This window comes from Ptiloglossa arizonensis, chromosome 12, assembly GCF_051014685.1.
Source record: "Ptiloglossa arizonensis isolate GNS036 chromosome 12, iyPtiAriz1_principal, whole genome shotgun sequence".
Classification (NCBI taxonomy): Eukaryota; Metazoa; Arthropoda; class Insecta; order Hymenoptera; family Colletidae; genus Ptiloglossa; species Ptiloglossa arizonensis.
Window position 1 is genome coordinate 7,300,648 of NC_135059.1, and position 26,657 is coordinate 7,327,304.

The window sequence follows — 26,657 nt, forward strand, 5'->3', positions numbered from 1 at the left end:
TCACCGATTTGAAAGAAACGACGGTAAATTGTATCAAGGATTGGAACGTTTCTTAAATGTTTCCCGGTGCGATCAGAGCTACGTAGAAACAAACGTTCGGTTCGATCGAATGGGTCGCGTACACGATTGAACGTCGATTATACGAACCAATCGAGAGGCGTGTTCGCGCGAATAATCGATCCGGGAGAAACGAATTTACGAATACGTCGTGAAATTATTTATGAATACGAACTTTTTTTATTACACGAGGAGTATCCGGTATAGGGGAAAGGTGTTTTTAGGTAACGTCGAATTTTGAAACTTTGAAATACACGTTTGTGGAGAGTTTGTTTTACGTTTCGTTGTTCTAGCGATTGCAATGAAATATCTAATGCACTTGGAGCTTCGTGGTGACGTCACTGGGTCGTTAGTCTTATCACAATTTTTGTCGCGTATCGATCGAATAATATCACCTCTCGTAATTGTATATTCTTGTTGAGTATACGCGGTTATAAGAGCGAGCCGTTGTAAACTATTGTATTATACAAACGACGAGTGTTTGGGTCGTGGTAAAATAGGAGTCATGGTAAATAGGTCACCATGGTGGTTTCTATAGGTTCGTTACGATTGATAGGATCGATGTTGAAACGAAAATACCAACAACCAACATAACAAATACCAACAACCAACTCTCTCTAGGTAGAGAGTAAACCTTGGTATACCAAGAAGGAAACGTTCACGAAGTCAACAATAATAGAGTACCAGACACTTTCGATAAATCGAAATCTTTGCAAACGTGTCTCTCTTACTTTCTAACATTTTGGTGATTGTTCTGTTCGTAGAAAACGAAAAAAGGCTTCTATTTGTAGAGATTCGTAGAGAAGCTCACCTTGCCTCGAAGAAACGATTGATAGGATCGATGTTGAAACAAAAATACCAACAACCAACATAACAATGAAAAACTGAAGATCTCTTAAAAAGTATCTCTAGGTAGAGAGTAAACCTTGGTATACCAAGAAGGAAACGTTCACGAAGTCAACAATAATAGAGTACCAGACACTTTCGATAAATCGAAATCTTCGCAAACGTGTCTCTCTTACTTTCTAACATTTTGGTGATTGTTCTGTTCGTAGAAAACGAAAAAAGGCTTCTATTTGTAGAGATTCGTGTAGAAGCTCACCTTGCCTCGAAGAATCCTCCTGAAGGTCGTTCCCCCGGTTGTAGAGTCGATCGTCGGATGCGTTGACCTTCGATTTCGATTTTTCTTCCCGCGTCGAGTCGGATGGGAGAATAGAGTAACAGAACGGGTATAGAAAAATGAGATTCGGTACGAGGTGGGTGGGATCAGTCCCGAGCGATTCAAGCTGTGTCTGTGTAGCCCTTTTGTCCGGCGACGAGACGTGTCGAGGGTGCTTTATCGCGATTCACTCGATATGCTCGGCGAAGCGGCCGGGGAACCGAGGACACGGCCTCTGCTGCTGCTCCGGAAAATAGAGCACAGTGGAAAAACTCCCTCCAGGAAAAACTCCCTCGGACGCGTGCACCGTCTTGACGCCTTAATTCGATTTACGTGGCTGCTCCTCCCGCTTTTAGATATTTCTCGCCGAGATTTCGCCTCGACTACGCCCGAACGACGATCGTTTCGCACGCGGGGACCAAGGCACTTCCGGTTCCACGGTCCCGAGCCGGACCAATTCTGAAAATCGAAGAACAACCAACTCGTTCATTTTCACGCGTCATACGCGCGATCGGTGTACGCGTCACGTTAACCGAAGCAAGTGTCCTTGTTTCTCGTAAAATTTAATCACGTTAGAGAATTTGCTTCGTTTCGTTGTTGCAGCGATTGCAATGAAATATCTAATGCACTCGGAGCGTTATTCGTTCGCGTTATTCGTTTCAATTGACCGATCGCTGATTTTATTTACGATTTTTATTCACGATGAATCGTAAGTAAAATGATTAACGTAAAATACCGAATTTAAACTTTGTTTTTGCCTGTGCACAGACGCTGCGTGTGTGTGTTTTTTTTTTTGCACTCGATAGTCGAGAATAAATATTAAGAGGCGAACGTACCGTTCGAGTACGAAAAACGCGACCGATGTATGGTATATAGAAAGTAGAAATTATTGGGGCGTACGAAGGATCATTTGCAACATTTACCAATTGTAAATTCACTTCTGTTCGTTTCTGTCCAAACGGCTGATAAATAACGATCAGTTTTCCACTTGTAATAAATGCAGATCTAATCGAACGATTTCGGTATACGTGTTCGTAGATTTCTAAATTTTGTCTCGTCTTTCATTATTTTTCTTTCAATTTTATTTCACGCGATCGTTAGCTTTCTATAACCGATACTGTACAATTTTTCGGTATTTTACACAAAGGTTTGATCCGTAAATAAATAACAAAGAAATATATCACGTGGTTAGCGATCAAAGAAATCAATTTCGTAATGCTCAATTTTTGTTCAGCGACGGTATTCGCTTCCATTGAAAATCGATTCGAGAATCGATTCCTCCACGAGAATCGGAACGTCTCTATTCTGGGGTAAGTGCCGTGAGGTTTCTCATGGTCCTCTTATCAGAGACCATCCCTAGTTTCTCCACTTGGTGGCAGACCTTTTATGAACGGAAACTCCATTTTTTAAGAGCACCACGTCGACTGGCTTGACATTCTTTCCAAACTCTTAAGTTTTCTAAACAATGTTATCTGGCACTCGATAACTACGCGACTGTAAGTCACCATCGTTCAACGTCCGTTCTTAAGAATACCAGCTTATGTCAGGTCGAACCTTTTCGGTCCTTGACTCGACTATAAACATTTAGAAAGCAAATTAGCGTCAGTCTATCTACTCACGAAAATATATTGGGTTCATCGAAAAATCATTTCGTTATTTTTTTTTTGGTGAAAATGAAACACGATTTTTTTAGAGTGTATAAACATTTTTTTAAATTATATATTCTCCATTTTGGAAAACGAGTCATTTCGTTCTTTTTTTTTTGTGAAAATGAAACACGATTTTTTTAGAGTGTACAAACATTTTTTTAAATTATATATTCTCCATTTTGGAAAACGAAATAACTTTCCGAACAACCCAATACTTAAAACACATTGTTGCTTAGACGTCAGACGCACAGTTGAACACTTTTAACGACTGATTTATAGTTTACTTGTACACATTTTAAACACTTCTCTCTCACTCGGTTCATAGTGTTTCTTTGCAGTCTTATAGCCATTGTTTTCGAGATTAAGTTAATAACAGCTTACAGATGCGAATGGAAGATTATTCGAGAATAATTTACGCGAACTGAACACGAAATAAAATTAGTTCCTATTTCTGAAGTAAAAGTCATCGAGTATTCGAAACAATCCGGTTAATAGCAGCTTACGGCCGATCTTTAAACTTAAGCTTCGTAAGTTAAGCTTCGGTACTTTCTCCCTTAATCGTTCTTTTCGAACAACTAGCGCCATCTGTACGTCAGATCGGTTACTTCTGAGAAAGAAAATCTAAATACCTATCATTGAATAAATTGTGAAATCGGCAGAAAGAATAGTGGGCATTATCGTTTCGGTTCGGTAACGTTTACAATCTAGCACGGAAACTTTAATATTAGAGTATATAGTAAAAGAAAGCTGTGGGAACAAAGTTACGAGCATTTATGTAAGGTCCGTTCGATAGCGTAATCTTATCGTAACGCCTTCGTCTCGAAGACTCGTTTATCGCCGAATGAAACTTTCCCTCGCGTCGAACCACAAGGAATCGAAGCATCGAAGTTATCGGATTGTTCGGAAAGTCATTTCGTTTTTTTTTTAGTGAAATGGAAAACGAAATGACTTCCCAAACAATCCGATACAAACAACGAAAACTACACGAAACATCGAACATCGAAGGGTACGTTCCACGTGAGAGTGAAGTAAAATCACCGAACGCGCGGAACTGTTACGGAGAATCGCGCAGGCGCAGTAACCTGTCACGTGACTACCACCACCACAACCACCAACACCGTCTCTCCCTGTATACATCAACATTGTGGGAGCTTCTGCTTTAGAAAAGTATCTTCGCAACCTGAAATTTTTCGTAATAACAGACACGATGAATAATACGGTAAATTCTGCGACAGAGAAACTCACTTTGTGTTTTAACTTAGTCAAGAAGTTCCACGAACCGAAGCACGAAGAGCCCCGTACGAAGCTACGGTACGATAGAAACCGTATGAAAAACTTTGACGCGGACTGGGGAACCCCGGAACACGAACCACGAGGTACCAGCGGGAATATGGCGGGAAACGGAGCGTCGGGCGAGAGTTTCAGAAACAGTACCGACCGTGTTCAAGCCTCGAAGGTTTTCGAGTAGGTGTGGAACAGCTCTGAAAGAGCTCAGGGCTCTCTTTTAGCCGTTGGCGCGCGAATCGAGTGGAACGTTTCCTTTTTCCATGAGCCGAGCGAGCCACCATTTTCTCGGCCGGTTCGCCCCGGTCGCGATCCGTTTTCGCAATTTTCACGTTCCCCTCGGTTACACCGGCCGGAACTCCTTTCAATCGTGAATATCATTGAACGGTTCCGTTGTCTCGGGACGCGCGCCATTTTCGAATCGGCCCTCTTTCGCGCGGAAACGTGCACCGAATCACGAGTCCGTCCATTCAGATTAAATGGAAAAATTCAACGGGAACTCGGAGTCGTATGAATCGTAATTTCTCTTTTCGTAGGAGCGAGTGGTATTCCCGGGGACTCGCGCGGATGGAATTTCGCGTTAACGGAAAGAGCGCGTAATTTGAGCGCGCAATTTGAATTCCTTATCTCGCTTCGTCTTATTCGCGTACGATTTCACAGCGTTGTTTCGCATATTTGGAACGCGTTCTGTTCGAGAACGAACCGATCGAATATAGATATTTCTTTTTCCATCGCTGCATCATTTATCGTGTAATTCGCCATTTACGTTTAATTTCTTTATTTCTTTGTTTAAATTTACACAATGTATCATTTAACTGTTTCTCGCCTCTTTGTACATTTAGGTGTTTCAAGTACACTTTACGTACGTAAATAAACGCGTATTTCTTTCACGTGGAATAAAAATAATAATAATAATTCGTACCGTGCGATACTCGTAACAATTTATAATGGTTTGATTACTGCTTTCTAAATTGATTATATCTTAAACGGTGATTCATTATTACATTATACGTACTTACGAGCATTTCTCTTCTTTAGGTAAATAGCGAATACGTATTAACGTAATTACATACTGTACGATCTATAGGGTGTGAAATTGTTCCGTACCGGACATTTCCCAACCCACGGTACTACATATACTAGGTTGTTCGATAACTTTTATCTCTTTTTGAAGAAACGAATAATATTTTTCAATGAAAAAAATATTACGACGCTTCAAGTTTGAACAACCGTAAATATACGGTACTGCATATACCAGATTGTTCGATAACTTTGATCTCTTTTCGAAGAAACGAATAATATTTTTTAATGCAAAAGATACTACGACGCTTCAAGTTTGAACAACCGTAAATATACGGTACTACATATACTAGATCGTTCGATAACTTTGATCTCTTTTTCCATTGTAAACAAAACACTACGACACTTCAACTTCGAACAACCGTAAATATACGTACGAGTCGACGGATCTACACGAAACTTCGCACACGTTCATCAAACGTTAGTACCATCTTTCGAAGAATAAAACGACGAAGCTGATATCTCCGTTTCTCATCGCGCGAGAAAACTTCTCGAGCGATCTATCGCAGGGTGTCGCGAATTCAGTTTCGAGTACGATTCGGAAAAACTGAAACTTATTTTTCCCGGAGTGGGAAGAAAATACGAAAAATGACGGGTGACCGAAATTCTGAGATCTTTTGGTTACAGTGGAAACACGTCGGTGACGGTTCATCGAACGGCGCGTATTTTTCCATTCGCGAATTGGAAAGCCGGGAAAGCATGAAAACCCGGTGGACAGGCTGCCAATTATCGTATGCTAATAAACGTCGAGCGGATCGGCTTATCGCGGCCAAAGAAAATCAGGTACAAAACCGAACAATTCGGGCGTAACACCAACAATCAGCAACCATACGATGGAGACGTCGGGGGAGGGGGAGGGAATGGGGGGAGGGGACACCAGAAGAGAACTTCAACCGTGGAAAATATCCGTATTGCTATTCGATTTATCGCGACCCGCGGTTTTATCGAACAATACCAATTACTCGTATGTTAATAATGGCTGGAATATCGATTCCTCGTGCATGTCGCTTCTGACGATTCCATAAACAACAAGCGCACCGATTTGAATTTTAAAATCCTTCGCGGCGCACCGAACGTGGACTGGTGGTTTTTTCTTTTTGTTTTTTCTTTTTTTTCGCGATCCGATCGATTCATTGCACCGAAATATTTTATTTAAACGTCACACTTATCTGCGCCGTTACGCTCGTTGAAAATGATAAACGAAATTGGTACGGCGCGCCGGACGCTACGTTTCCTTTATTGTTCAATTGTTCACGAATCCCGGGTACCCGCAAACTTCCGGTGAAAATGATACGCGCTCACAGAAGGACGGATTTGTGGGAACGGTGGTCGCAAACGGGCCAACTTTTTATCCGGTTGAAAATTTCGTAGCGGAAGATAAACAAACACTTTTGCACGTTTGCTCGTCGAATAGAAATTACAATTGTACGAGATACACTTTTGATAAATACACTACCGATCGTCCCATCGAGCGAACACGGAGAACACATTGTCGATACGTTGGTGTTGTCGTATTTTCTTCGAGGAAAAGTTTGCTCTATACTAATCGACTGCTCAAGGCCAACATCCCTACCACATCGATGATCACACAGATCACGATGATCTCATTCGATCACTCCCACCATTTTATCAGTTCGTTGAAATTCGAAGTCTTTCCGCTTCGCGAACGAAGTAGATATTGTTTCTAGTATGGTTCACGATCTTTATTATAAATTTTCTCTGAAATTTCTCTCTAGAAATAACCTCGAGCGGTCAATTGATACTTTTCGCGCTATAATTCGACAGACTGCCTCTCGAACAAAGGTAAACGGGTGTAAAAGTAGATGTTTCTGTTGCGGTTGGCGACAGGGGGGAGTGACCTTGAATGGCCAATTAATATTGCTCGCTCTGTAATCCAGAAGACGAGTTTTCTCGAGAGAAAACCGATTATCGATGATTCCGTTTAACCGCAACCGAATAGGCTAAATTGCCAAGACGAGTGGCACGACTTTGATAAATCATTGGCAAAACTGTTCTCGTCGTCCTTTCGTACTCCGTTCTCGTCCTTGACCCGTCTAGATCGAATTCAATGGATAAACGTATCGCGAACGTTCACTGACGAGAACGAAAACGAAGGGACATCTGGAATATTTAAAGGTGTATCCGAGCCCGACACTTTTTCAACAAATTGATTCTCTTTCTTTGCTTCTGTTTTTTTTTTTTTTTTCGAGCTTGAACTTTTTTCCAACAGGCTACTGAAATTCTATTAGAATTCAATAACGGAGCTATAAACCGATTTTCTTTCTTTACTTTTGTTTTTTGAAGCTTGAATTATTTTTACACAGGCTAGTGAAATTCTATTAGAATTCAATAACGAAACTATAAACCGATTTTCTTTCGTTACTTTTATTTTTTGGAGCTTGAATTATTTCTACACAGGCTCCTGAAATTCTATTAGAATTCAATAACGGAGCTATAAATCGATTTTCTTTCTTTACTTTTGTTTTTTTTTGGGGGGTGGGCTTAACTTTTTTTCGAACAGACTCCAGAAATTTTATCAGAATTCAATAACGAAACTATAAACCGATTTTCTTTCTTTACTTTTGTTTTTTGGAGCTTGAATTATTTTTACACAGGCTAGTGAAATTCTATTAGAATTCAATAACGAAACTATAAACCGATTTTCTTTCTTTACTTTTGTTTTTCGGAGCTTGAATTATTTCTACACAGGCTCCCGAAATTCTATTAGAATTTAATAAGGAAGTTGTAAACGTTTTACCCCGCATGGATCGAGTATGGTACGTAAGGTATATCGCAGGTGACAACAGTGACTTTTCAAGCTTCGTTGAAAGTGAAACCATATTGCCGATAACATCGGTGTTCATTGAAAATCCGGATGGAACATGTACAGATCTCTCTCGTGACGATTCGCCGATAAAAATATGTCTCGATTAACGTGTACAAAATAACGAAAATTTAACAAAGAAGTTGATACGATTCGATGCACGTCACTGATGCACTTCGTAGAATTGTAATGCAATCGAGCGACAACAGAAAAATTTACACGACCATTGAAACGATAATACAATTTCGAAGAAGAGAAGAATGCATTTCACCATCCTGTTATGGTTAACTAAAACTAAATATCGTAAAACTTGTATTATTTACGACCGCTGGAATTTTCGACACAATTTTCAAAAGCTACTGGAAAGATCGACTTGAAATTTTCTGTAGATGCAAAATAAACGTTTCTTAAAGTAACAATGTCTTCGAATACGAAACTGAAACAACCACGAAGATTCACAATTTCTTTCGATCCTTTATCCATCGTTATCCAATCAAAAATTCACGCAATTCGATAAAACGTCTACAAACAACGTTGCAAACGATACTCGAAACATTAGGTTGTTCGGAGAGTCGTTTCGTCTTTTTTGGTAAAAAGAAAACACAATTTTTCTAGAATATACAAATATTTTATCAAATTACACATTCTCCATTTTGGAAAACGAAATCACTTTCCGAACAACCCAATACAATTACCCTTACCTTAAATACGAATTGAATTTCCTTATTCATATCGGAGAGCAAATAAAAACTATTGGGTTGTTTCTCGAGTCGTTAACCTTTTTCTGATAAAAAGAAAATAAAATTTTTCTAAAGTGTACAAACATTTCACCAAATCATATATTCTCCATTTAGTAAAACGAAATCCCAACCCGATAGTTTCCACGTTAGAAACTCATAAATTGACTTTTTTCGCGCGAACGTTGAAACATCCCGATTGATTCGACGAGCGGACGATAGTATTCGATCTTCGAAGTGTAACACGTGATTGGCATTTTCTATCGTCGATTTTCTACGTAAATAAATAATAACCCTCCCGAAAGCTTGGAAGATCGTTATCGGGTAAACAGTCGTTCCAGCGATCGAAGAACGGACGAAAACATCGAGTGTTTACCTCTGTCCCTCGAGGTTAGCGGGTACTCGGTGGTACGTTTTGTTGTTCCACGATGGTATCTAGCGAGGAACCGTGACGTTCTCGTTGCGCGGCGTCGCGAGTAACAAAGACACCGAGGCGTACGAGTGGAACCGAATCGAGAAACGTGGTAAACATTGGCGATTACGTGGCACGGTCGCGATTCACGGATTCGTTTCTCGCGGTGAATCGTCCTAGAGAACGTAAACGACACTTTCGTCGACCGCGGTGGTGCAACCAGCGGCTCACCGACGCGAAAAAGCAACCCTTACCGAGCGGAGCGGAGCAGAGCGGAGCGGAGACCGTGGAAACGAGGAGTCGCGAGCGGAGAACCACGCCGTACTAAACTGTCGGCCCGAGCGGAATAGTTTTGACACGCCGCCGGCTATATCCGCTTTTCCGGCGACGCGACAGACCAACGCGCATGTGCCGATATAATCCACGCTACGGTCTGTCCGTGCACGCGACTCACACGTGGAAACGAGCGAACAGGAAGCGAGAGAGACAGGCCAGAGGGACGAGCCGGAGGGGCGAAGCGGTTTCACCGGCCCGAGGGTGTTTTGACTCGCGCGAGGGTGAACTCCGTTGTCCATCCAGCCGAACCCTAGTTTCTTCGAGAATCTATCCTCTGGAACGAACCCGAGGGGACGATACGGAGGAAAGCGCAGCGTGTCCGTTGCGATCGTCAGATGCGAGACGAGAGGATGGCTACGGAGGAACGAACAGGTTTCGGTTGTCCCAATCGTCACCGGTCGATTTCAATTTCCCGCTATTTTTCAAACGTTCGAACGATCGACTCGAGACTCGACACACGTTTTCTGGATAAATGGGAAATTAATTGTGGAAAAGTACACGGTGAAAGAACGCGGGAATATTATTCAAACGTGTTACGAAGAATTGTTATTGTGCGAGAAAGTTGTGAAAAATTTGGGGAAACAAGAGGTTGTATGTAAGAAAAGCTGAGGCGATTGTTTGGAAGATATCGTGTTCTATTATTAACTCCCGAGTTTGTATTTTTTAAGGAAAAAAGAATTATCAAGATTACTCGAACCGTTTCAGTTTTATTCAAAATGTAAATCGACCGGTGACGATTGGGACACCCTGATCGTGGGATGATCGATGAGAGGATGGGACTGGCTGTCCCAATCGTCACCGGTCGATTTGAATTTCCCGCTAGTTTTGAAACGTTCGAACGATCGACTCGAGACTCGACACACGTCTTCTGGATAAATGGGAAATTAATTGTGGAAAAGTACACGGTGAAAGAACGCGTGAAAATTATTCAAGCGTGTAACGAAAAATCACGACTGCGCGAGAAGGTTGTGAAAAATTTTGGGAAATGATCGGTGGTAATTTTGAAAGAAATCAAGGGTAAGATTCATCGGATCAAGTTCCTCTTTGCGCAGCTTATTCACCGGATCTAGTCTCTTCGAACTATCGTTCCTTTCGCTTGGATATTATTCGGCGGAGAGGTTGGCAAAAGCATTGTTAATTTCTTTGACTCGAAATCGTCGTATTCAAAAGGTTACCCGAAGAACAAGTATTCAATTTATTTTCAAAAGATTAATTTGTACGCCTATGGTATGCGAGAACGACAGTGTGGAAAACAGAGACCAATTTTCGTATCGTTAACTACGGTAGAATCTCTGTTATCGAACGATTCTAGAAGCAAACGATGGAATTAAATAAGGCGGTAGTGAATTCCATGTGTACGGCTAACAAGGACGGTGATAAACAAAAAGTTCCGTGCTGGTGTCGTGTACGTGGATCCGAAATGCGAAACGATGCGACCGGATCGCAAATTTTGTTTTTCACGAAACATCTCGCAGTGGTTTGGCACTTCCGTGACACGGGAATCGTCTCCTTGGCGTCAGCTAACGGAATGCACCGTCATTTTTGTCACAGTCGTAAATCCGACTTACGGACCGATGTGACCGGGAAACAAATTCCGCGTTTCTCTAAGAATTTCGTAATATTTTAGAACCGGAGTGGTACACGCGTTTTCAACTCAACGTCAACTAACCGGGTATACCGTCATTTTTACCGTAGACGTAAATCTGTGTCGCGGACCGATGTGACCGGGGAACAAATTTCGTTTATCTCGAAATATTTCCTCACGTTCCATAGACTATGGCGACACGCGTGTATTTCCCTCGGTATCGGACGCGGGAGTACACTTTGTAATCTTACGATTCGATTGATCGCATTATTCCACCTACAAACACCTATGATCATTTAGTATACGGTACTCTTTTATAAGTTACCGTGAATACTCGTACTTTTCACGAGTTACTAATATAGCAATACCGATACTCTTTGTAAGTTACCGATATAGCAATACTCGTACTCTTTACGAGTTACTAATATAGCAATACTGATACCTTTTGTAAGTTACCGATATAGCAATACTCGTACTCTTTACGAGTTACTAATATAGCAATACCGGTACTTTTTAAGTTACTAATATAGTAATACAGGTATTTTATATAAGTTACCAATGTAACACTACCCGTACTCTTTATATATTATTAATATAGCAATACCGGTACTTTTTAAGTTACTAATATAGCAATACCGGTACTTTTCAAGTTACTAATATAGCAATACCGGTACTTTATATAAGTTACCAATGAAGCAGTACCCGTACTCTTTATAACTTACTAATATAGCAATACCGGTACTTTTTAAGTTACCAATACAGCAATACCGGTACTTTTCAAGTTACTAATATAGCAATACCGGTACTCTATATAAGTTACCGATAAAGTAGTATCCGTACTCTTTATAAGTTACCGATACAGCAATACCGGTACTTTTTAAGTTACCGATATAGCAATACCGGTAGGTTTTACAAGTTCCGTTTTCCATCGAACATTTCATAACTCGCGGCTCAAGTGTCGGGCGTATTTACTCCTTGGCGCCGACTAATAAAACACCGCGTGCGGTGCATTATTTGTTACGCGCATGAATCTCGACGAGTTTCGACGAGCGGGGCGTTCATAGAAGAGATTCCGTTCTTCTCGAGACATTTCGCGGTACATATTCTAGAACTCGAGCGGCACACGCATCACCCTGTCTAACGTCAACCGAAAGAGTAAACCGTCACCATTACCGTGGACGTGAATCCGAGTTGCGAACCGATGCGACCGGGAAATAAATTCCGTTTACCTCGAAACGGTTTCTGGCTATTCTATGGCCCCGTTGATGCATACGTCATTTCTTTGCTGCCAGCTATCGGAATACAACGATAGTTTTTTGTCCTAGATGTAAATCTGAGTTGCAAACCGACGCGACCGAGCCATCAGTTCTGTTTTTCACCGAACGTTTCACAGTGATCTATGACCCGAGTGACGGACGTGCTTCTCCTTGGCGTCAACTAACGGAATACACTGTCATTTTTTTCACGCCCACGAATCGCAATACCGGGCCGACGTAAACGAGGAACGAAGTTTTATTTCGAAATATTTCGTGGTGTTTCACCACACGTGTAGGAAGAAAAAAAAAAACGTTTTAATTATTTCTCTTTGTTATTTCGTTCAACCATGTATATACACAGATGCCTGCATTTAATCTACGTTGTAAATAGAATATGTATATATTTTAATAGTATGTAATAGTATAGAATAGAATATAATAGTATAGAATTGTAAATAGTAATTATTCTTCGTTGTAAATAGAAGTAGTTTTCTCGTTTACAACGATAGAACGATCTTTTGTAAATACCGTGGACAATAATTTTAAAAAGGATGATCGTTCGATCGAGCGTATGTCGACAAAATTGTTGCATCTCGTAACACGATTCTCGAAATTTGCCACGAAAGTTCAACGGTCAAATAATTCATTTGAAATTTATAATACGTACACGATAATCCAACCGATGATCTTTACCTTCTTTCGTACACCGAAATTGTGAAATTCGAAGAAACTTTCGATAAATATCTTCCAGATTTTCGAGCACTGTGCAACGTTGCAAGTAATTCGATCGAACTGCATCTTTCGTATTCCTTCTCGAGCAACAAATTCACCGTAGTTGCGCACCACCGGTAACGTAAACGGTGAAACACTCTCTCGATACTCTTCGTATCGAGTATTTTTCACGTAAGTTAATCGCTATTGTTCAAACGTTCGTCGTTCGAGGAATAAATTTGCAATCTGGCGCCAACCGCGAACGATTTCTCGGAAGAACACGATCGAGATTAAATTCAAAGAGATCGAGTGCCCGCTGAATCGTGTTCCGTTGTATCACGAGTTAATGGACGAGTTCCACGAGTATCGTTCCATAATGGTCGGTGACAGTTCCATCGTGAACCGCTAAAAGCAATATCGACGCGAATTAAGTAATAACGTCGTGAAGCAGCGGATTCTGCACCGATGTAATTCCTCGCATAAACATCCGCCATCCAATTACGCGGCAATGCAATTTCCCGCGCAACGAGGCCAGCCCCATCTTCTCCTCTTCTTCTGTGATCGCGGTTCAACTACAGGATGCACCTCGAGCGGAATTTCAAGGGTGGACCGAGAGGGGAATTTAGTTCGAAAAATATCGATCGACGTTCAATGATTTCTTTGGTCGCTGATGCAGCTACATCGATCTCGACGATTAGGAGGAAAGTTTTCCAGAAACGAAATTTATTCCACGATCGTTTACGTACGCGTACACCGCGAACGTGGTTCGACCAGAACCTGAACATTATTACGGATAAATAGTTTGTGAAAGAATCTTCGGTAAATTATTTTATCTAGCTACGCGTTATTTTATCCGAATCGAATGATTTTTCTTTGGATTGTTTTCTTATTTGTATTTCGAATTATTTTTCGATTTGTTTCTTTTATTTATTCAAGTATTTTCTCGAATACTTTCTAATACCGTGTCAGGAATATTTCCGTGGAGTCTCGCCGATAAAAGTACGAAAAACGATCGTTCGTGTGTTTAATAATTTTTTAAATCGCGAACTGAAATATTTCAGTCGTGGAACGTTGGAAAGATAAATCGGCGATGTGTTCGATTAATGTACGAATGAAAATTAAAATTCGTGGTCTTCGATATTGAATCGTGGTCTTCGATATTGAGAGCAACGATACGATACGTTGAATGAAAATTGATCGTCGATGAAGAACTCATAAATGTAAAATTGACGTTAAAAATAGAATTCTACTTCTTTTAAATAGAATTGACGTTACGAAATTGACGAAATAAAATTGTACAATGTCAAATTTTAAAAAAAACTGTATCTTTCGAGAAGAAAGATCTCATTTTGTAGAGAATACACGTTTTCGATTATTTTCCATCGAGCCTCGATCTATCCGATGCACAACGCGAAAATAGCAAAATCGTTTTCCTTGATCCGAGAAATCTTCGTACACGTAGAAATAAGTCAAATGTGAAAGGATTGGGACAACGTTTTGGTATTTCCGACTATAGTGCGCCTTTTCGTTCGATTTGACCAGGATCGTGGATACTCTCGCGGTTGATCGATCTCCCGTGAAATTTATCATCGAGAAACACGAATGAAGCGGTCCAATCGGTGGGTAAAGTCAGACGAACTTCACGACAGCACTCGATCTGAGTTCTCACGCTCGTGTTGGCCTTTCAATCAACGTAATTGCCGTTCGATCAAGTTTAAGCTCGAGCCAGCAGTGACAATGTCCTTCTCGATTACAACGTTCTTCGACAATCGAAGGGCTCGTGTCTCGAAACATTCGACGACTATCTGCTCCAAATCTTCCAAACCTTACGAGGAATCTTTCACTTTCGAACGTTAAAAAGAACCGCGCTTTGATGAATAATTTTTCTCTCTTTTTTCAGACACCGTTCATAATACTTTCGCGAAACTTTGCACACTCGTTCGTAAATATTTCGCGACGTAGCTGCTTTCTTCTTCCTTTCATTTTTCTCAATATCTTACAACTTGGTGAAAAATCGGGAAACTTTTTCCCCGTATCTTCCACAGGTTGAAAAATATTTACGATAATGTGGAAACGTAACATTTACGAAACGCAACGTCGCGATAAAAAATAATTACATTATTAACATGGCTCGAACTACGTTTCTGCGGTAAATTGGGAAATCGGGAATTTTCTAGTTCCCGAACTTCCCTTGTAAAACACCCAAAAGTTACGTTTCAATTTTCGTAATTTCATCGATTTCTCAAATTTCAGAAATTTCATTTCCAGCGATTGAAACTTCGAGATAAAGAAACGGGAAAGAAATGATATTTTTTCAAACGTTCGGTGTACAACAATCGAATCACGTGTCGCGTTTCAAATATCGATCCAACGATTCAAAAATTGTATTTCCAACGGTTAAAACTTCTAGACAATGAAACGGAAAGAAAATTACTTTCTTCAAACGTTCAGTGTACCGTGTGTCGCGTTTCAATCTCCATAATTTCATCGATTTTTCAAATATCGATCCAACGATTCAAAAATTCTATTTCCAACGGTTAAAACTTCTAGATAATGAAACGGAAAGAAAATTACTTTCTTTAAACGTCCAGTGTAGAACAACCGTGTGTCGCGTTTCAATCTCTATAATTTCACCGATTTTTCAAATATCGATCCAACGATTCAAAACTTCTATTTCCAACGGTTAAAGCTCCTAAATAAAGAAACGAGAAGGAAATGAATTTTTTCGAACGTTGAGCGTACAAGACTGGTTTAAGCAACGACGCTCCGCTCGCGACGTAAATTAAAACGAACGGATAAACGAGACCCGTAGCGATCCACGGAGAATTGAGTGTGACCGGGTGGGCCGGTAATCGAGCTCCATCGAGATGAGAAAACGAGCCACGATCTCGATTTCGGAGCCAATCCCGCGATAAAGCTCCAGAAACAAGCCACGATTTTACTTAATTCGCGGCGCGCTGTTCCTTGAATTTCCGAGCAGTCACGTAGCGTTAAAAGGGCCGATCCTCGCGCGGCTCCTATCGATACTCTCCCATGGGTATCGATGTGTTCCCCCTTGCTTGAAGAAAATAAAAAAAAAAACACAACGAAAAGAAAAAGAAAAAAGATACTGTTTCTCTTCCGGTGTCTGTTAACGCGAGAAGACCGAAACTCGGTGAACGCGCGAACGAGCGAAACGAAGAACCCGGAATTTCCGTCCAATTGTGAAACTTTTCGTTTAACAACGCGCACTTTTGCCAATTGCAAACGGTAAATCCATCGATGTTGAATTCCTGTAATTAACGTCGTTGAAATATCTCGCGAGTTCGTTCCAGCTTCTCCGATAGCATCTCGCACCCGGAACCACGAGAGTTATCTATACGAAACTGAACAGGGACGAAATACGAGTGCAATACTTTTCAACGAGAAGAATCTGATTCGAGTACACCGCACGTAAAACGAACATCCTAAATCGAGATCTTTCTAACGAATCTCCACCAACGTTTTTCATTCTTCCACAACCGCGACAAATATATTTGTTCTACTTTACAAAAAGAAGTATCTGGTATGCTTTACGAACGAGACACCCCGTATAGATGTCCACAGACGTCTCAAAGTGATCGTCGTCAGGCCTTCGCATCGTCTGATAAATTTATTCCGAATTTTGTGCATCGGCGTATATCGTTCCACGTTGCCCTCTTCCCTCCCCGTTCCCGCCTCTCGATGAATCGAATTATCCAGCCGATTCTAATTACGAGTTTACGAACTTTTCGTCGCACGGTTGAATATAAAACCGGTTACTTTTCATACGAGGTGGGTGTACACACGTGGCGTTATGGGCGAGCCTTTTTTATTAGATTGCTCGTTTCTTTTGCAAATGCGAGAGGTTGGACGGTGCTGCGCGCGCGCACACATTCCCCTACCCTCGATTTCACGGCGTGGGAATCGAGTTTGAATTTAAGGCCGAAAATCGCCAGCACGGTGAAGTTATATGGAAATTAAAGCGTGTATCTATAGTAATTACATCTGAATATGGAACGACGTTAGAGAAGAACTCGGAGGTTTCGGAGTCACCCGGTGTATAGGCTTGACGAACGTAGGGGGCCGCGGCGGCTGATTTGCTTTTCAGTCGCCCCGAACACGAACCAGAGGGCCGAATCGTTTGAAGTTCGACCGGTGTTTGCGATGGAACATTTTTTTTCTTTTTTTTCAAACACCTACCCCTACGTCCAGCCCGGTTAGGGCATTCAGGACGACGTCGACGAAGCTAATATCCGCCATTCGACGAGAAAATCCCTCCGTTCTGTGTCCAAGCCTTCCTTCTTCGAAATGAAAAATTGCGAGCTGCTCTCTGTCTATTCCTCTCGCTGGATTCGAATCGGTCGGTAGCTCGAGTCTACTCGGGTGGTCTTTTCATATTATTCCAATCAACGGAGGATTTTCACACACCGAGAACTGGTTCGCCGTAGGCCTAGATTCGGTTCGGATTACGCGCAAGTTACTTTGACTACCTTCTGCGAGTTACCAACGTTGGAACGAGTCACTTCTCGCTCTTATTAACTGGTCGATCGTTCCAAGTGGAATTGAACGTTTCTTCTCGAACGAAAGACAAGGTAACCGATGAGAATTATCCGTTAAGATCCGAAAACGCTTTCCACTTAGCGTCCGTTTAGGAAATATTCCATCAGTTTCGGCCTGGACGTGAAATTGAGTTACGAGATCGAGCGAACGGATCGCGAATTCCGTTTTCTCGAAATAAACCACGATCCGCTATCAACTTGAACGACGTTTGTAACTTACTTTGACAACTTGCGAGACGCGCGACGTTATTTTTGGCAGTTTCGCGAAACTGAGTTCCACAACGTCGCGTCACCGGCTCGTGAATCCCGTTTACCTACAGAAGTATCGCACGAGTTGGAAAATAGAAAACTTTTAGGCGAGTGTTTCGAGTACGCTGCAACGATACCAGGTGAGTGTTTTCAATTTTCTTTGAATTCTCTTCGAACGAAACGGAGCAACGAAACGGGGAATTTTCGGTGCAGGAAACTATCGGTCGATTTCGAGTTCTCGAGGCTGTTTCTTCTTCGACACCCTGTACATGGAATAAGAGAGGGATTACCGGTAGCGCATGCCTCGTAAGTATGCAGGAAGTCCTTGTTGTCTTCGTTACACAGTGATTGCGTCCCGTCCCTTCTCCCTCTGGAGTTCTTCACGTTTCTCTGTCCGATCGTGTCTGGACACTAATTCGTTCAAAGGAAACAGAAGTGATTTTTCTCACTGTTTACCACGCAACGATAGGTGGAACATACGTTTCTCAAAATAGACAGCAAGGAATCATCCGTCATCGTAAAAGGAGCACAGAGTTCTCCGAGCTTGGAAGAAATTATCGCTCAAAATTTTGAATAAGTGTTTCACGCTCAATGAAACCGTAATGTAAAAAAATAATTCGCTTTCTGTGTAAAGGACAGTATGTTACGTTTGTGTAATTATTTGTTCTGTATTTTTAATTATAAATATATTATTTATCATAGATGGAGATCATCGTAAAAGGAGCACAGAGTTCTCCGAGCTTGGAACAAATTATTGCTCAAAATTTTGAATAAGTGTTTCACGCTCAATGAAACCGTAATGTAAAAAAATAATTCATTTTCCGTATAAACGACAGTATGTTACGTTTATGTAATTACTCGTTCTGTATTTGTAATATATTATTTATCCTAGATGGAGATCAAATTTATGTTAATATTATCACATTTTCCCGATGCGCGTCAATTTGATTTGAACAACGGTAGCGATATTATTCCAACCGGTGTACAAGGGTTGGATAGTAATTTATTCGAGAATTTGCTCATAGTTTGTCATTAATATCAAATATTTCGGAGGATTATTTATTCTCGAAACGAGATAAATAGAAGTGAAATACGGTCGACGAATCGTTGAAATTATAAAATTTATAGTTCCAAGGTTACCTCCAAATATAGAGGCTCGATAGAGCAGTAAATAAAGAGGGAAAATAATAAAATAACCATGTAAAATATTTCGAGGAATTCGTTTCCCGAACTCTAAGCTCCAGTGGAGCAGAAAATAAAAAGCAAGAATAATATTATATAATAACGATGTAAAATATTTCGAGGACTTCATTCCTCAAACAAGACAAATACATTTACGTTAAATTCGACGAATCGACGATTAGAAGGTTACATCTAAGCCCCAGTAGAGCAGAAAATAAAAAGCAAGAATAATATTATATAATAACGATGTAAAATATTTCGAGGAATTCGTTTCTCGAACAAGAGGAATACGTGTACGTTAAATTCAACGAATCGACGATTAGAAGGTTGCATCTAAGCCCGAGTAGAGCAGAAAATAAAAAGCAAGAATAATATTATATAATAACGATGTAAAATATTTCGAGAAATTCATTTCTTCAACAAGAGAAATACGTGTACGTTAAATTCGACGAATCTTGCGTCTAAGCCCTAGTAGTGCAGAAAATAAGAAGCAAGAATAATATTATAAAATAACAAAGTAAAATATTTCAAGGAATTTATTTCTTCAAGAAAAGAAATACGTGTACGTTAAATTCGACGAATCTTGCGTCTAAGCCCTAGTAGTGCAGAAAATAAAAAGTAAGAATAATATTATAAAATAACGATGTAAAATATTTCAAAGAATTGGTTTCTCCAACAAGAGGAATACGTGTACGTTAAATTCCACGAATCGACGATTAGAAGGTCGCGTCTAAGCCCGAGCGGAGCAGAAAATAAAGAGGAAGAATAATAAAATAATGGCATCGCAATGAACGGCCTAACGATGCATTCCCGTGGCAACAATCGAACGGTCGGTAGAGTGAAAATTACGGGCGACAAAAGTGCAACGTGCAGGCTGCAACGACAATCCGGAAACATCGATTAAAATTCTCCGCGACAGAACGATCGACGCTCGTGCTCCGCTACCTCTCTTTTCTCTCTCGAACGATAATATTAAAATCTCTCCCGCGCCGTTCCACGGCCGCAGTTTTTTTCCACGGTTTTCACGGTTTTTCCCCGCGTCCATTAACGTTTCAATTACCGACGCCGGGTGCACCTGTTTCTACTTTTTACCGTTCTCTCGATCGTCGACTTATTTATTATTATTTTCCCCCTTTTATCGTTTCTTCGTATCGTTTTTTCTTTTTTTCCTTCCTTTTTTTTCCCCCCTACGTCAAATTGCTACACGCGCCAATTTTACTCGCTCGCCGTGTCGCGTTCGACGCGTTCGGTTAATTTTTTTCGGGAAAATAATACAACACGCGACGCGATCGTTTCCAAAGCGGAAAAAATAATCGGTGAACCGGGAACGCGGTGTTTCGTTCCCGAGAAAATCGATCCTCCAAATTCGACGACGCTTAAACGCGTGCACCGAGTTGCGTTCAAATCGAGTTTCTCGAAAACGAAGAAGATTCCGTTCCACGTTTTCGATTCAGTTTTCAGCGTGGAGTTTCTCCGCGCTCTATCGCGTCTAGAGGAAAATTGTTCAGCCACAAGGTAAATGAGAAATGTATAACTATATGTATCGTAGGTTGAAAACTTTGTTTATACGCGATATCGTTATTTTATCACGTTTTCTGTATATTTTTTTTATCCTTCTAATCGTCGATTCATTGAATTTAGCGTACTCGTGGTATTCGTGCGAGAAATTAATCCTTTGAAATATTTTACACATCGTTATTTTATTATTCTCCTACTTTATTCACTGCTCTATCGAGCAATTGAAACTATTGAGTTGTTCGTAAAGTGATTTCGTTTTCCAAAATAGAGAATGTATAATTTAATGAAATATTTAAACGCTCTAAAAAAAAACGTGTTTAATTCTCACCGAAAAGAACGAAATGACTTTCGGAGCAACCCGATGTAAATTACGATGTTTTACGGAAAAAAGTGAAGAGAGAGAGAAGGAAAAATTGTTTCGTTAAAAACTTACGTAGCGTTTAAAATTTGCACGATCTCGTAGCTTACAAGTTGTCGATAGGATTAGTCCGTAACTATCGGATGGAAATACGGTAAAATCGCCGTTGAATTCGACAAAGGGAATTACCCTTAAAGCTCGAACGAAACATAGCGAAACGAGCTTTCGTTCGCATTCGGAGTTCGAATCGGGGAGCGATGTACAATCAAGAACAGCATCGACTTTTCGCCGCATCGAAAATGCATCGAACGATTCGCGAACTTTGCGACAGAGCTCTCCTCGCGATAAAAAGTTCGATACAGAAATCGGCGTATCGAGCGAAACGCGTTTTCATCGGCTATTGCCCCCTCGCAACGAAACGAAAAATACGAAGAAACGTATGACCAAAATATGTACCTATTCTACGCACACTGTGTGCGATATCTGTGCGCGCAATACACAAATATCGATAATATATATGCATTCGGTATCGATTTTACCATGTTTCTATTCGATGGTATATTAAGTGCAAAAGAATCAACGAAGGCAAGGTTAACGTGTATTATACGAACACTATGTACTGTATGTGTGTATATAATATGTAAATATAAATAAATATACATATATTCGGTACCGATTTTATGATATTTTCATTCGATAGTATATTAAGTGCAAATGAACCAACGAAGGCAAGGTTAACGTGTATTATACACACACTATGCACTGTATGTGTGTATATAATACATAAATATAAATAAATATATATATTCGGTACCGATTTTACCATGTTTCCATCCGATAGTATATTAAATACAAATGAACCAACGAAGGCAAGGTTAACGTATATTATACGCACACTATGTACTGTATGTGTGTATATAATATATAAATATAAATCAATGTTATATATTCGGTACCGATTTTATCGTATTTCCATTCGATAGTATATTAAGTGCAAATGAACCAACAAAGGCAAGGTTAACGTATATTATACACGCACTATGTACTGCATGTATGTATATAATATATAAATATAAATAAATATATATATATATATGTTCGGTAGCAATTTTATCGTATTTCCATTCGATGGTATATCGAGTAGAAGAGAGGCAACGAAGGCAAGGTTAATGCGTCGCGAAACGAATGTATACTTTTTGGTGAGATTACTGTCGTTTTTCAGGAGCTGCCCGAACCATTCTTGCGCGGCAACAAATGGCGTCCCTGATCGCCCATTCCCGCTAAAACTGTGCGTTTTGTCTCCGTTACAAACGTAGCCACGGGACAGGCATCCGAACGCGGTTCCACGGCCCTGTCGGACCAATATGCCCGTAGAAATTATTTTCCCAGCGAATTAACGGTCCCTGTGCGTTCCAAGGTAAGAGAGCACCGACAACCTCGACGTTGTTCCATCGACCGAGCACACCGTAACGCGAATCTTTCTTTCCAACATCTCGAACATCGTCGATTCGTTGAAAAAAAACGCGAGCCGATCGTACGCGACGAAACACAACGAGAACGTTCGACAATATTTCTTTCCTCGAGTCTTAGTTCTCGAGAAAATCGTACTCGAAGGTGTTGGAATGAATGCAACAACGATCTTAAGGGTGCCAGATGGTGTTAGTTTTAAGAACTGTCTTTGTATTGGCGCGGAAGGGTCGTCCGCCACGCGGTCAAGGGTTTGACTGTTTCTCCATTTGGCTTTTCTTTTCAGTCGAGTTCCAAGTCCAGATTTAGAAAGACTACACGACACTGTCGTCGTTCACATCAAGACGTATCACTGTATACGCGTTTGTTCGAACTTTGTATTCTTATATATACAATTACTGTACTACTAGATACTAGATACTATTATAATAAAGTAGATATTATAATCTGAACTTTACAACAGAAGGTACACCGGTCGATCGAATCGCTCTCACCGCGAACTCTCGCTCGCTCGCTTGCTCGCTTGCTCGCTGGAGCGTCGTTTTCTCGCAAAGGGAGTTTCGCGCGCGAAATGTTTACACCGAGTCCTCGAGTTGTTTTTGCGCGACGAATCCTCGGTATATAGGTCGCGTCGAAGAATCGTGCGCCGCGAGTTTCATTTATACGCAAGAAAATGAGCGGTCGGTGACGCCGAAAGAGTACCGTTTCCCGGCCAACTCGATTCCTCGCCGGATGAAAGAAAAGCGACTCAAAGGCGGAGTCAATCGCGATTCGAACAAAGCACGATCTCCCGCGAGGAAGAAATTCCCAAGAAGCGCGAAAGCAACAGACGCTCGAGGCTGCTACGCCGCTCGTAAAACGAAACGTTCTGGAGATTTCACCGAGAAGTCGAACGATAATGCAGAGCATAAAGCAGAGCGGAATGCAGACTGGAAACGGACGAGGGGGGAAGAGGGGCGATCGTAACCGTTTCAAAATACACCGAGAGTGTCGATTACTTGTCCCTAGTTGGACGAGCGAAGTTCTCTCGTCCACGCGACCGACATCCTGCTGTCTGATGGGGAGAAGCTCGCGTTTTAGTGCCCGGGTAATGTCGCGAGATTTCTTGTCGCGCGTATCGCGACGACAACTGTCGCACCGTGAGATAAATTTGCTACCGATGTTGCACCGGGTTGACGAAACTATCGGGAAAAGCAACTGAAAAGAATACCAGACAACGTTCAATCATGAAATATGTATAAATAGGTTCGATCTCGATACAGATTTTCAGCGGAATAGTCGCGCCTTTTACGAGACGAAGTAGAAGAAAGTCGATATCTGAAATACCTTTTTATTTCATTTGTCAAACTTCTGTCTATTTAGGATACTTGGGATAGATACTTGGGATAGATTACCATGTGATCGAGGAATAAGAAAGTTTGTAACGTTCGTGGAACTGGTCATTGTGAATTGCGTTCCGAACCATTGGTAATGATTCTAGGAACTGTTTCACGTACCCCAACTATCTTACCAGCTTGCTCCACCTGCTTGAAATAGTCTGCTAATCCGCTTAACGATTGATAGACCCGTTTCTGACCAAACTGGTGTTCAGAGATGCACCATGTTCACCGAGACAGAGTGCTCAGTTTTACTAAATATAATCTCGTTCTGGACATTCTACCATTGTTAACAATTCTAAGTTTATTCTAAGAACTATTTCCCCAACTATCTTACCAACCAGTTTGCTCCACCCACTTGAAACAGTCCCTAATCCGCTTAACGATTGATAGACCCGTTTCTGACCAAACTGGTGTTCAGAGATGCACCATGTTCACCGAGAAAGAGTGCTTATATTTAGTTTCACTAAATATAATCTCATTCTGGACATTCCATCATTGTTAACAATTCTAAGTTTATTCTAGGAACAATTTCCCCAACTATCTTACCAACCAGTTTGCTCCACCCACTTGAAACAGTCCCCTAATCCTCTTAATGATTGATAGACCCGTTTCTGACCGAACTGCTGGTCAGAGATACACCGTGTTCATCGCGACATCGGTCTCGGTTAGACACGGGGTTACATCACAGGAACTTCCTGCAATCTTATACAAACCGGAACGTCGATTACGTAGAAGATTGAAGTCAGCCAGTACCTAATCTCCGGCTACCGAGTGTCTTCGATTATTCCCCGAAACCGACTTCTGCGTGATCGATCGAACACTGTACCTCGAAACCTGTACGAAATCCACCGTTGTCGTATCAACGTACCCTCTCACGTCCATCGTAGATCGTTTTGTTCCCATAGACGACGAATTCCGAACGCGAATGGCACTCGTGTTGGCACTGGAACCGCGACCAACGAACCAGTCGCTCCTCGCGAGTAAAACTGCGCTCGGGTCGAAAGGCCATCGGCCAGACAACCTACCTACGAATCTGGCCAACTAACACCGACCAACGACACCGACGTGCACAGCCAGACTGCGTTTAGTCCGCGCGTAAACGCGTCTCCTCCCCCTGTCCTTGTTGCTCTAGCTGGCACCGGCTCCGCGGCTCTGATGACGCACGCCGAGATTCGATCGGTCGCTCTTAATCGAACGTCGTGGGCTCCTTCCGAACGCTTCTCTACTCGCTGCGTCTCACCACTCGATAAACAGAGATACACCTAACGCGTACACACGCTTCACGAATTTTGTTTACCATTGTCGAGCGACGAGCTCTCCGTTCTCGAGGAACAGTCAGGTGAAATCGGTTACGGTTGCTCGGGAACGCGCTTCCAATTCACGAGTTAAAGCTCCGCGAAGAGAAAGAGATCGAAGACATCGGCTGACGTTCTACTCGAATCGATTGCTACAGTAATTTACTACAGTTACGATTACGAGTTAGAATTATGATGGTACCGTTACCGCGATTTTCACCAGCATTGTTCCCATTTTGTTTCGATTTTCTACCTCTGGACCGATTTAGACGATTAGCCGCGAAGACGAGATCGAAGACGAGATCGAAGACATCAGCTGAGGTTCTACTCAAACCGATTACTACAATTACGAGTTACAATTACGAGTTAGAATTACAACGATATCGTCGCGATTTCCACCGACATCGTTCCCATTTTGTTTCGATTTTCTACCTCTGGACCGATTTAGGCTAGAGTTACCGAGAAATTGAAAAGTTAACCGCCGCGAAGACGAGATCGAAGACATCGGCTGAGGTTCTACTCGAACCGATTACTACAATTACGAGTTACAATTATGAGTTACAATTACGAGTTAGAATTACAACGGTACCGTCACGATTTCCACCAGCATCGTTCCCATTTTCTTTCGATCCTCCACTCCTGGACCGATCCAGGCTACAGAGTTACGGAGTTCCCCTATCTAAATCGCTAGGTAAAGTGTCTTAACCATCGAAACTCGCATCGATTGAATCTCGTTGATACGGTCGACGAGATTCACAACCTCTGGATGGTACGGATAGAGGGGAAAACTTGTTTGAAAGTTTTCTTCGTAAAATGAGAACCAAGAGTCCTCAAAGGTGAGTCCACTGTTCAAGGGTTGCAACGCAAGCCCTGGCGAACGGTCCTTCACCTTTTTTTTCTTTTTTTACGAAACCACCTGTTCCCGTTAAGAGAAGATCGCATCGGTTTTTAATCGTTCGTCCATTCTCGTTCGCTTGGTTCTATTTTGTTTAAAAACAAGCTCGACCCGATTTCGAGGCGAGACGATCGCACTCGGTAGACTCGATTAGGTGCTACCCCAACGGAAATAGTGTATCCCCGACGAAAATAACGCGGACAGCCGACGCCTGGTCCAACGCGAACGCGAACGCGCGCTGCATGAATGACTGACTGGCCAGGTGATGTTGATGACGGCGCGACACGACGCTTGCGTAACTCGCGGTCCCTGTACCGTGTCAACAGTCACCTGACAGTCCACGTATACTTTCTGGCGGTGCGTATATTCTATTCGTTTCCCGTCGTTCGCCAATTTAAGGTGACCTGACTTCGGTCAGGTGCGATAGATCAGCGATAACACCGAAATCGACGACAAAATACAGCTATCCAGTTCGAAACTCTTATACAATACCCGATCGCAGAATAGAAACAATGGAACGTAAAATACAACGTTGACGACTTCGATTCTCGACGAAGGCAGCTATCCAGTTCGAAACTCTTATACAATCCCTGATCACAGAATAGAAACAATTGGACGTAAAATACAACGTTGACGACTTCGATTCTCGACGAAGGTAGCTATCC

The 26,657-nt window shown here is 41.6% G+C and overlaps 2 protein-coding genes across 2 annotated transcripts in view; both read right to left on the reverse strand.

Moving 5' to 3' along the window:
• The window catches only part of Alpha-man-iib (alpha-Mannosidase class II b), a 198,541-nt gene that overhangs the window by 112,788 nt on the left and 59,096 nt on the right, over positions 1–26,657 (reverse strand). The gene's annotated exons all lie outside the window — the stretch shown is intronic.
• Positions 1,257–25,332, reverse strand: LOC143153038 (uncharacterized). Its single transcript, XM_076323785.1, has 5 exons — positions 25,306–25,332; positions 25,156–25,233; positions 24,942–25,031; positions 24,671–24,843; positions 1,257–1,675 (listed from the first exon to the last, which is right to left on the reverse strand). The coding sequence occupies exons 1-5, from the start codon at positions 25,330–25,332 to the stop codon at positions 1,600–1,602; spliced, it is 444 nt and encodes a 147-aa protein (XP_076179900.1). The 3' UTR covers positions 1,257–1,599.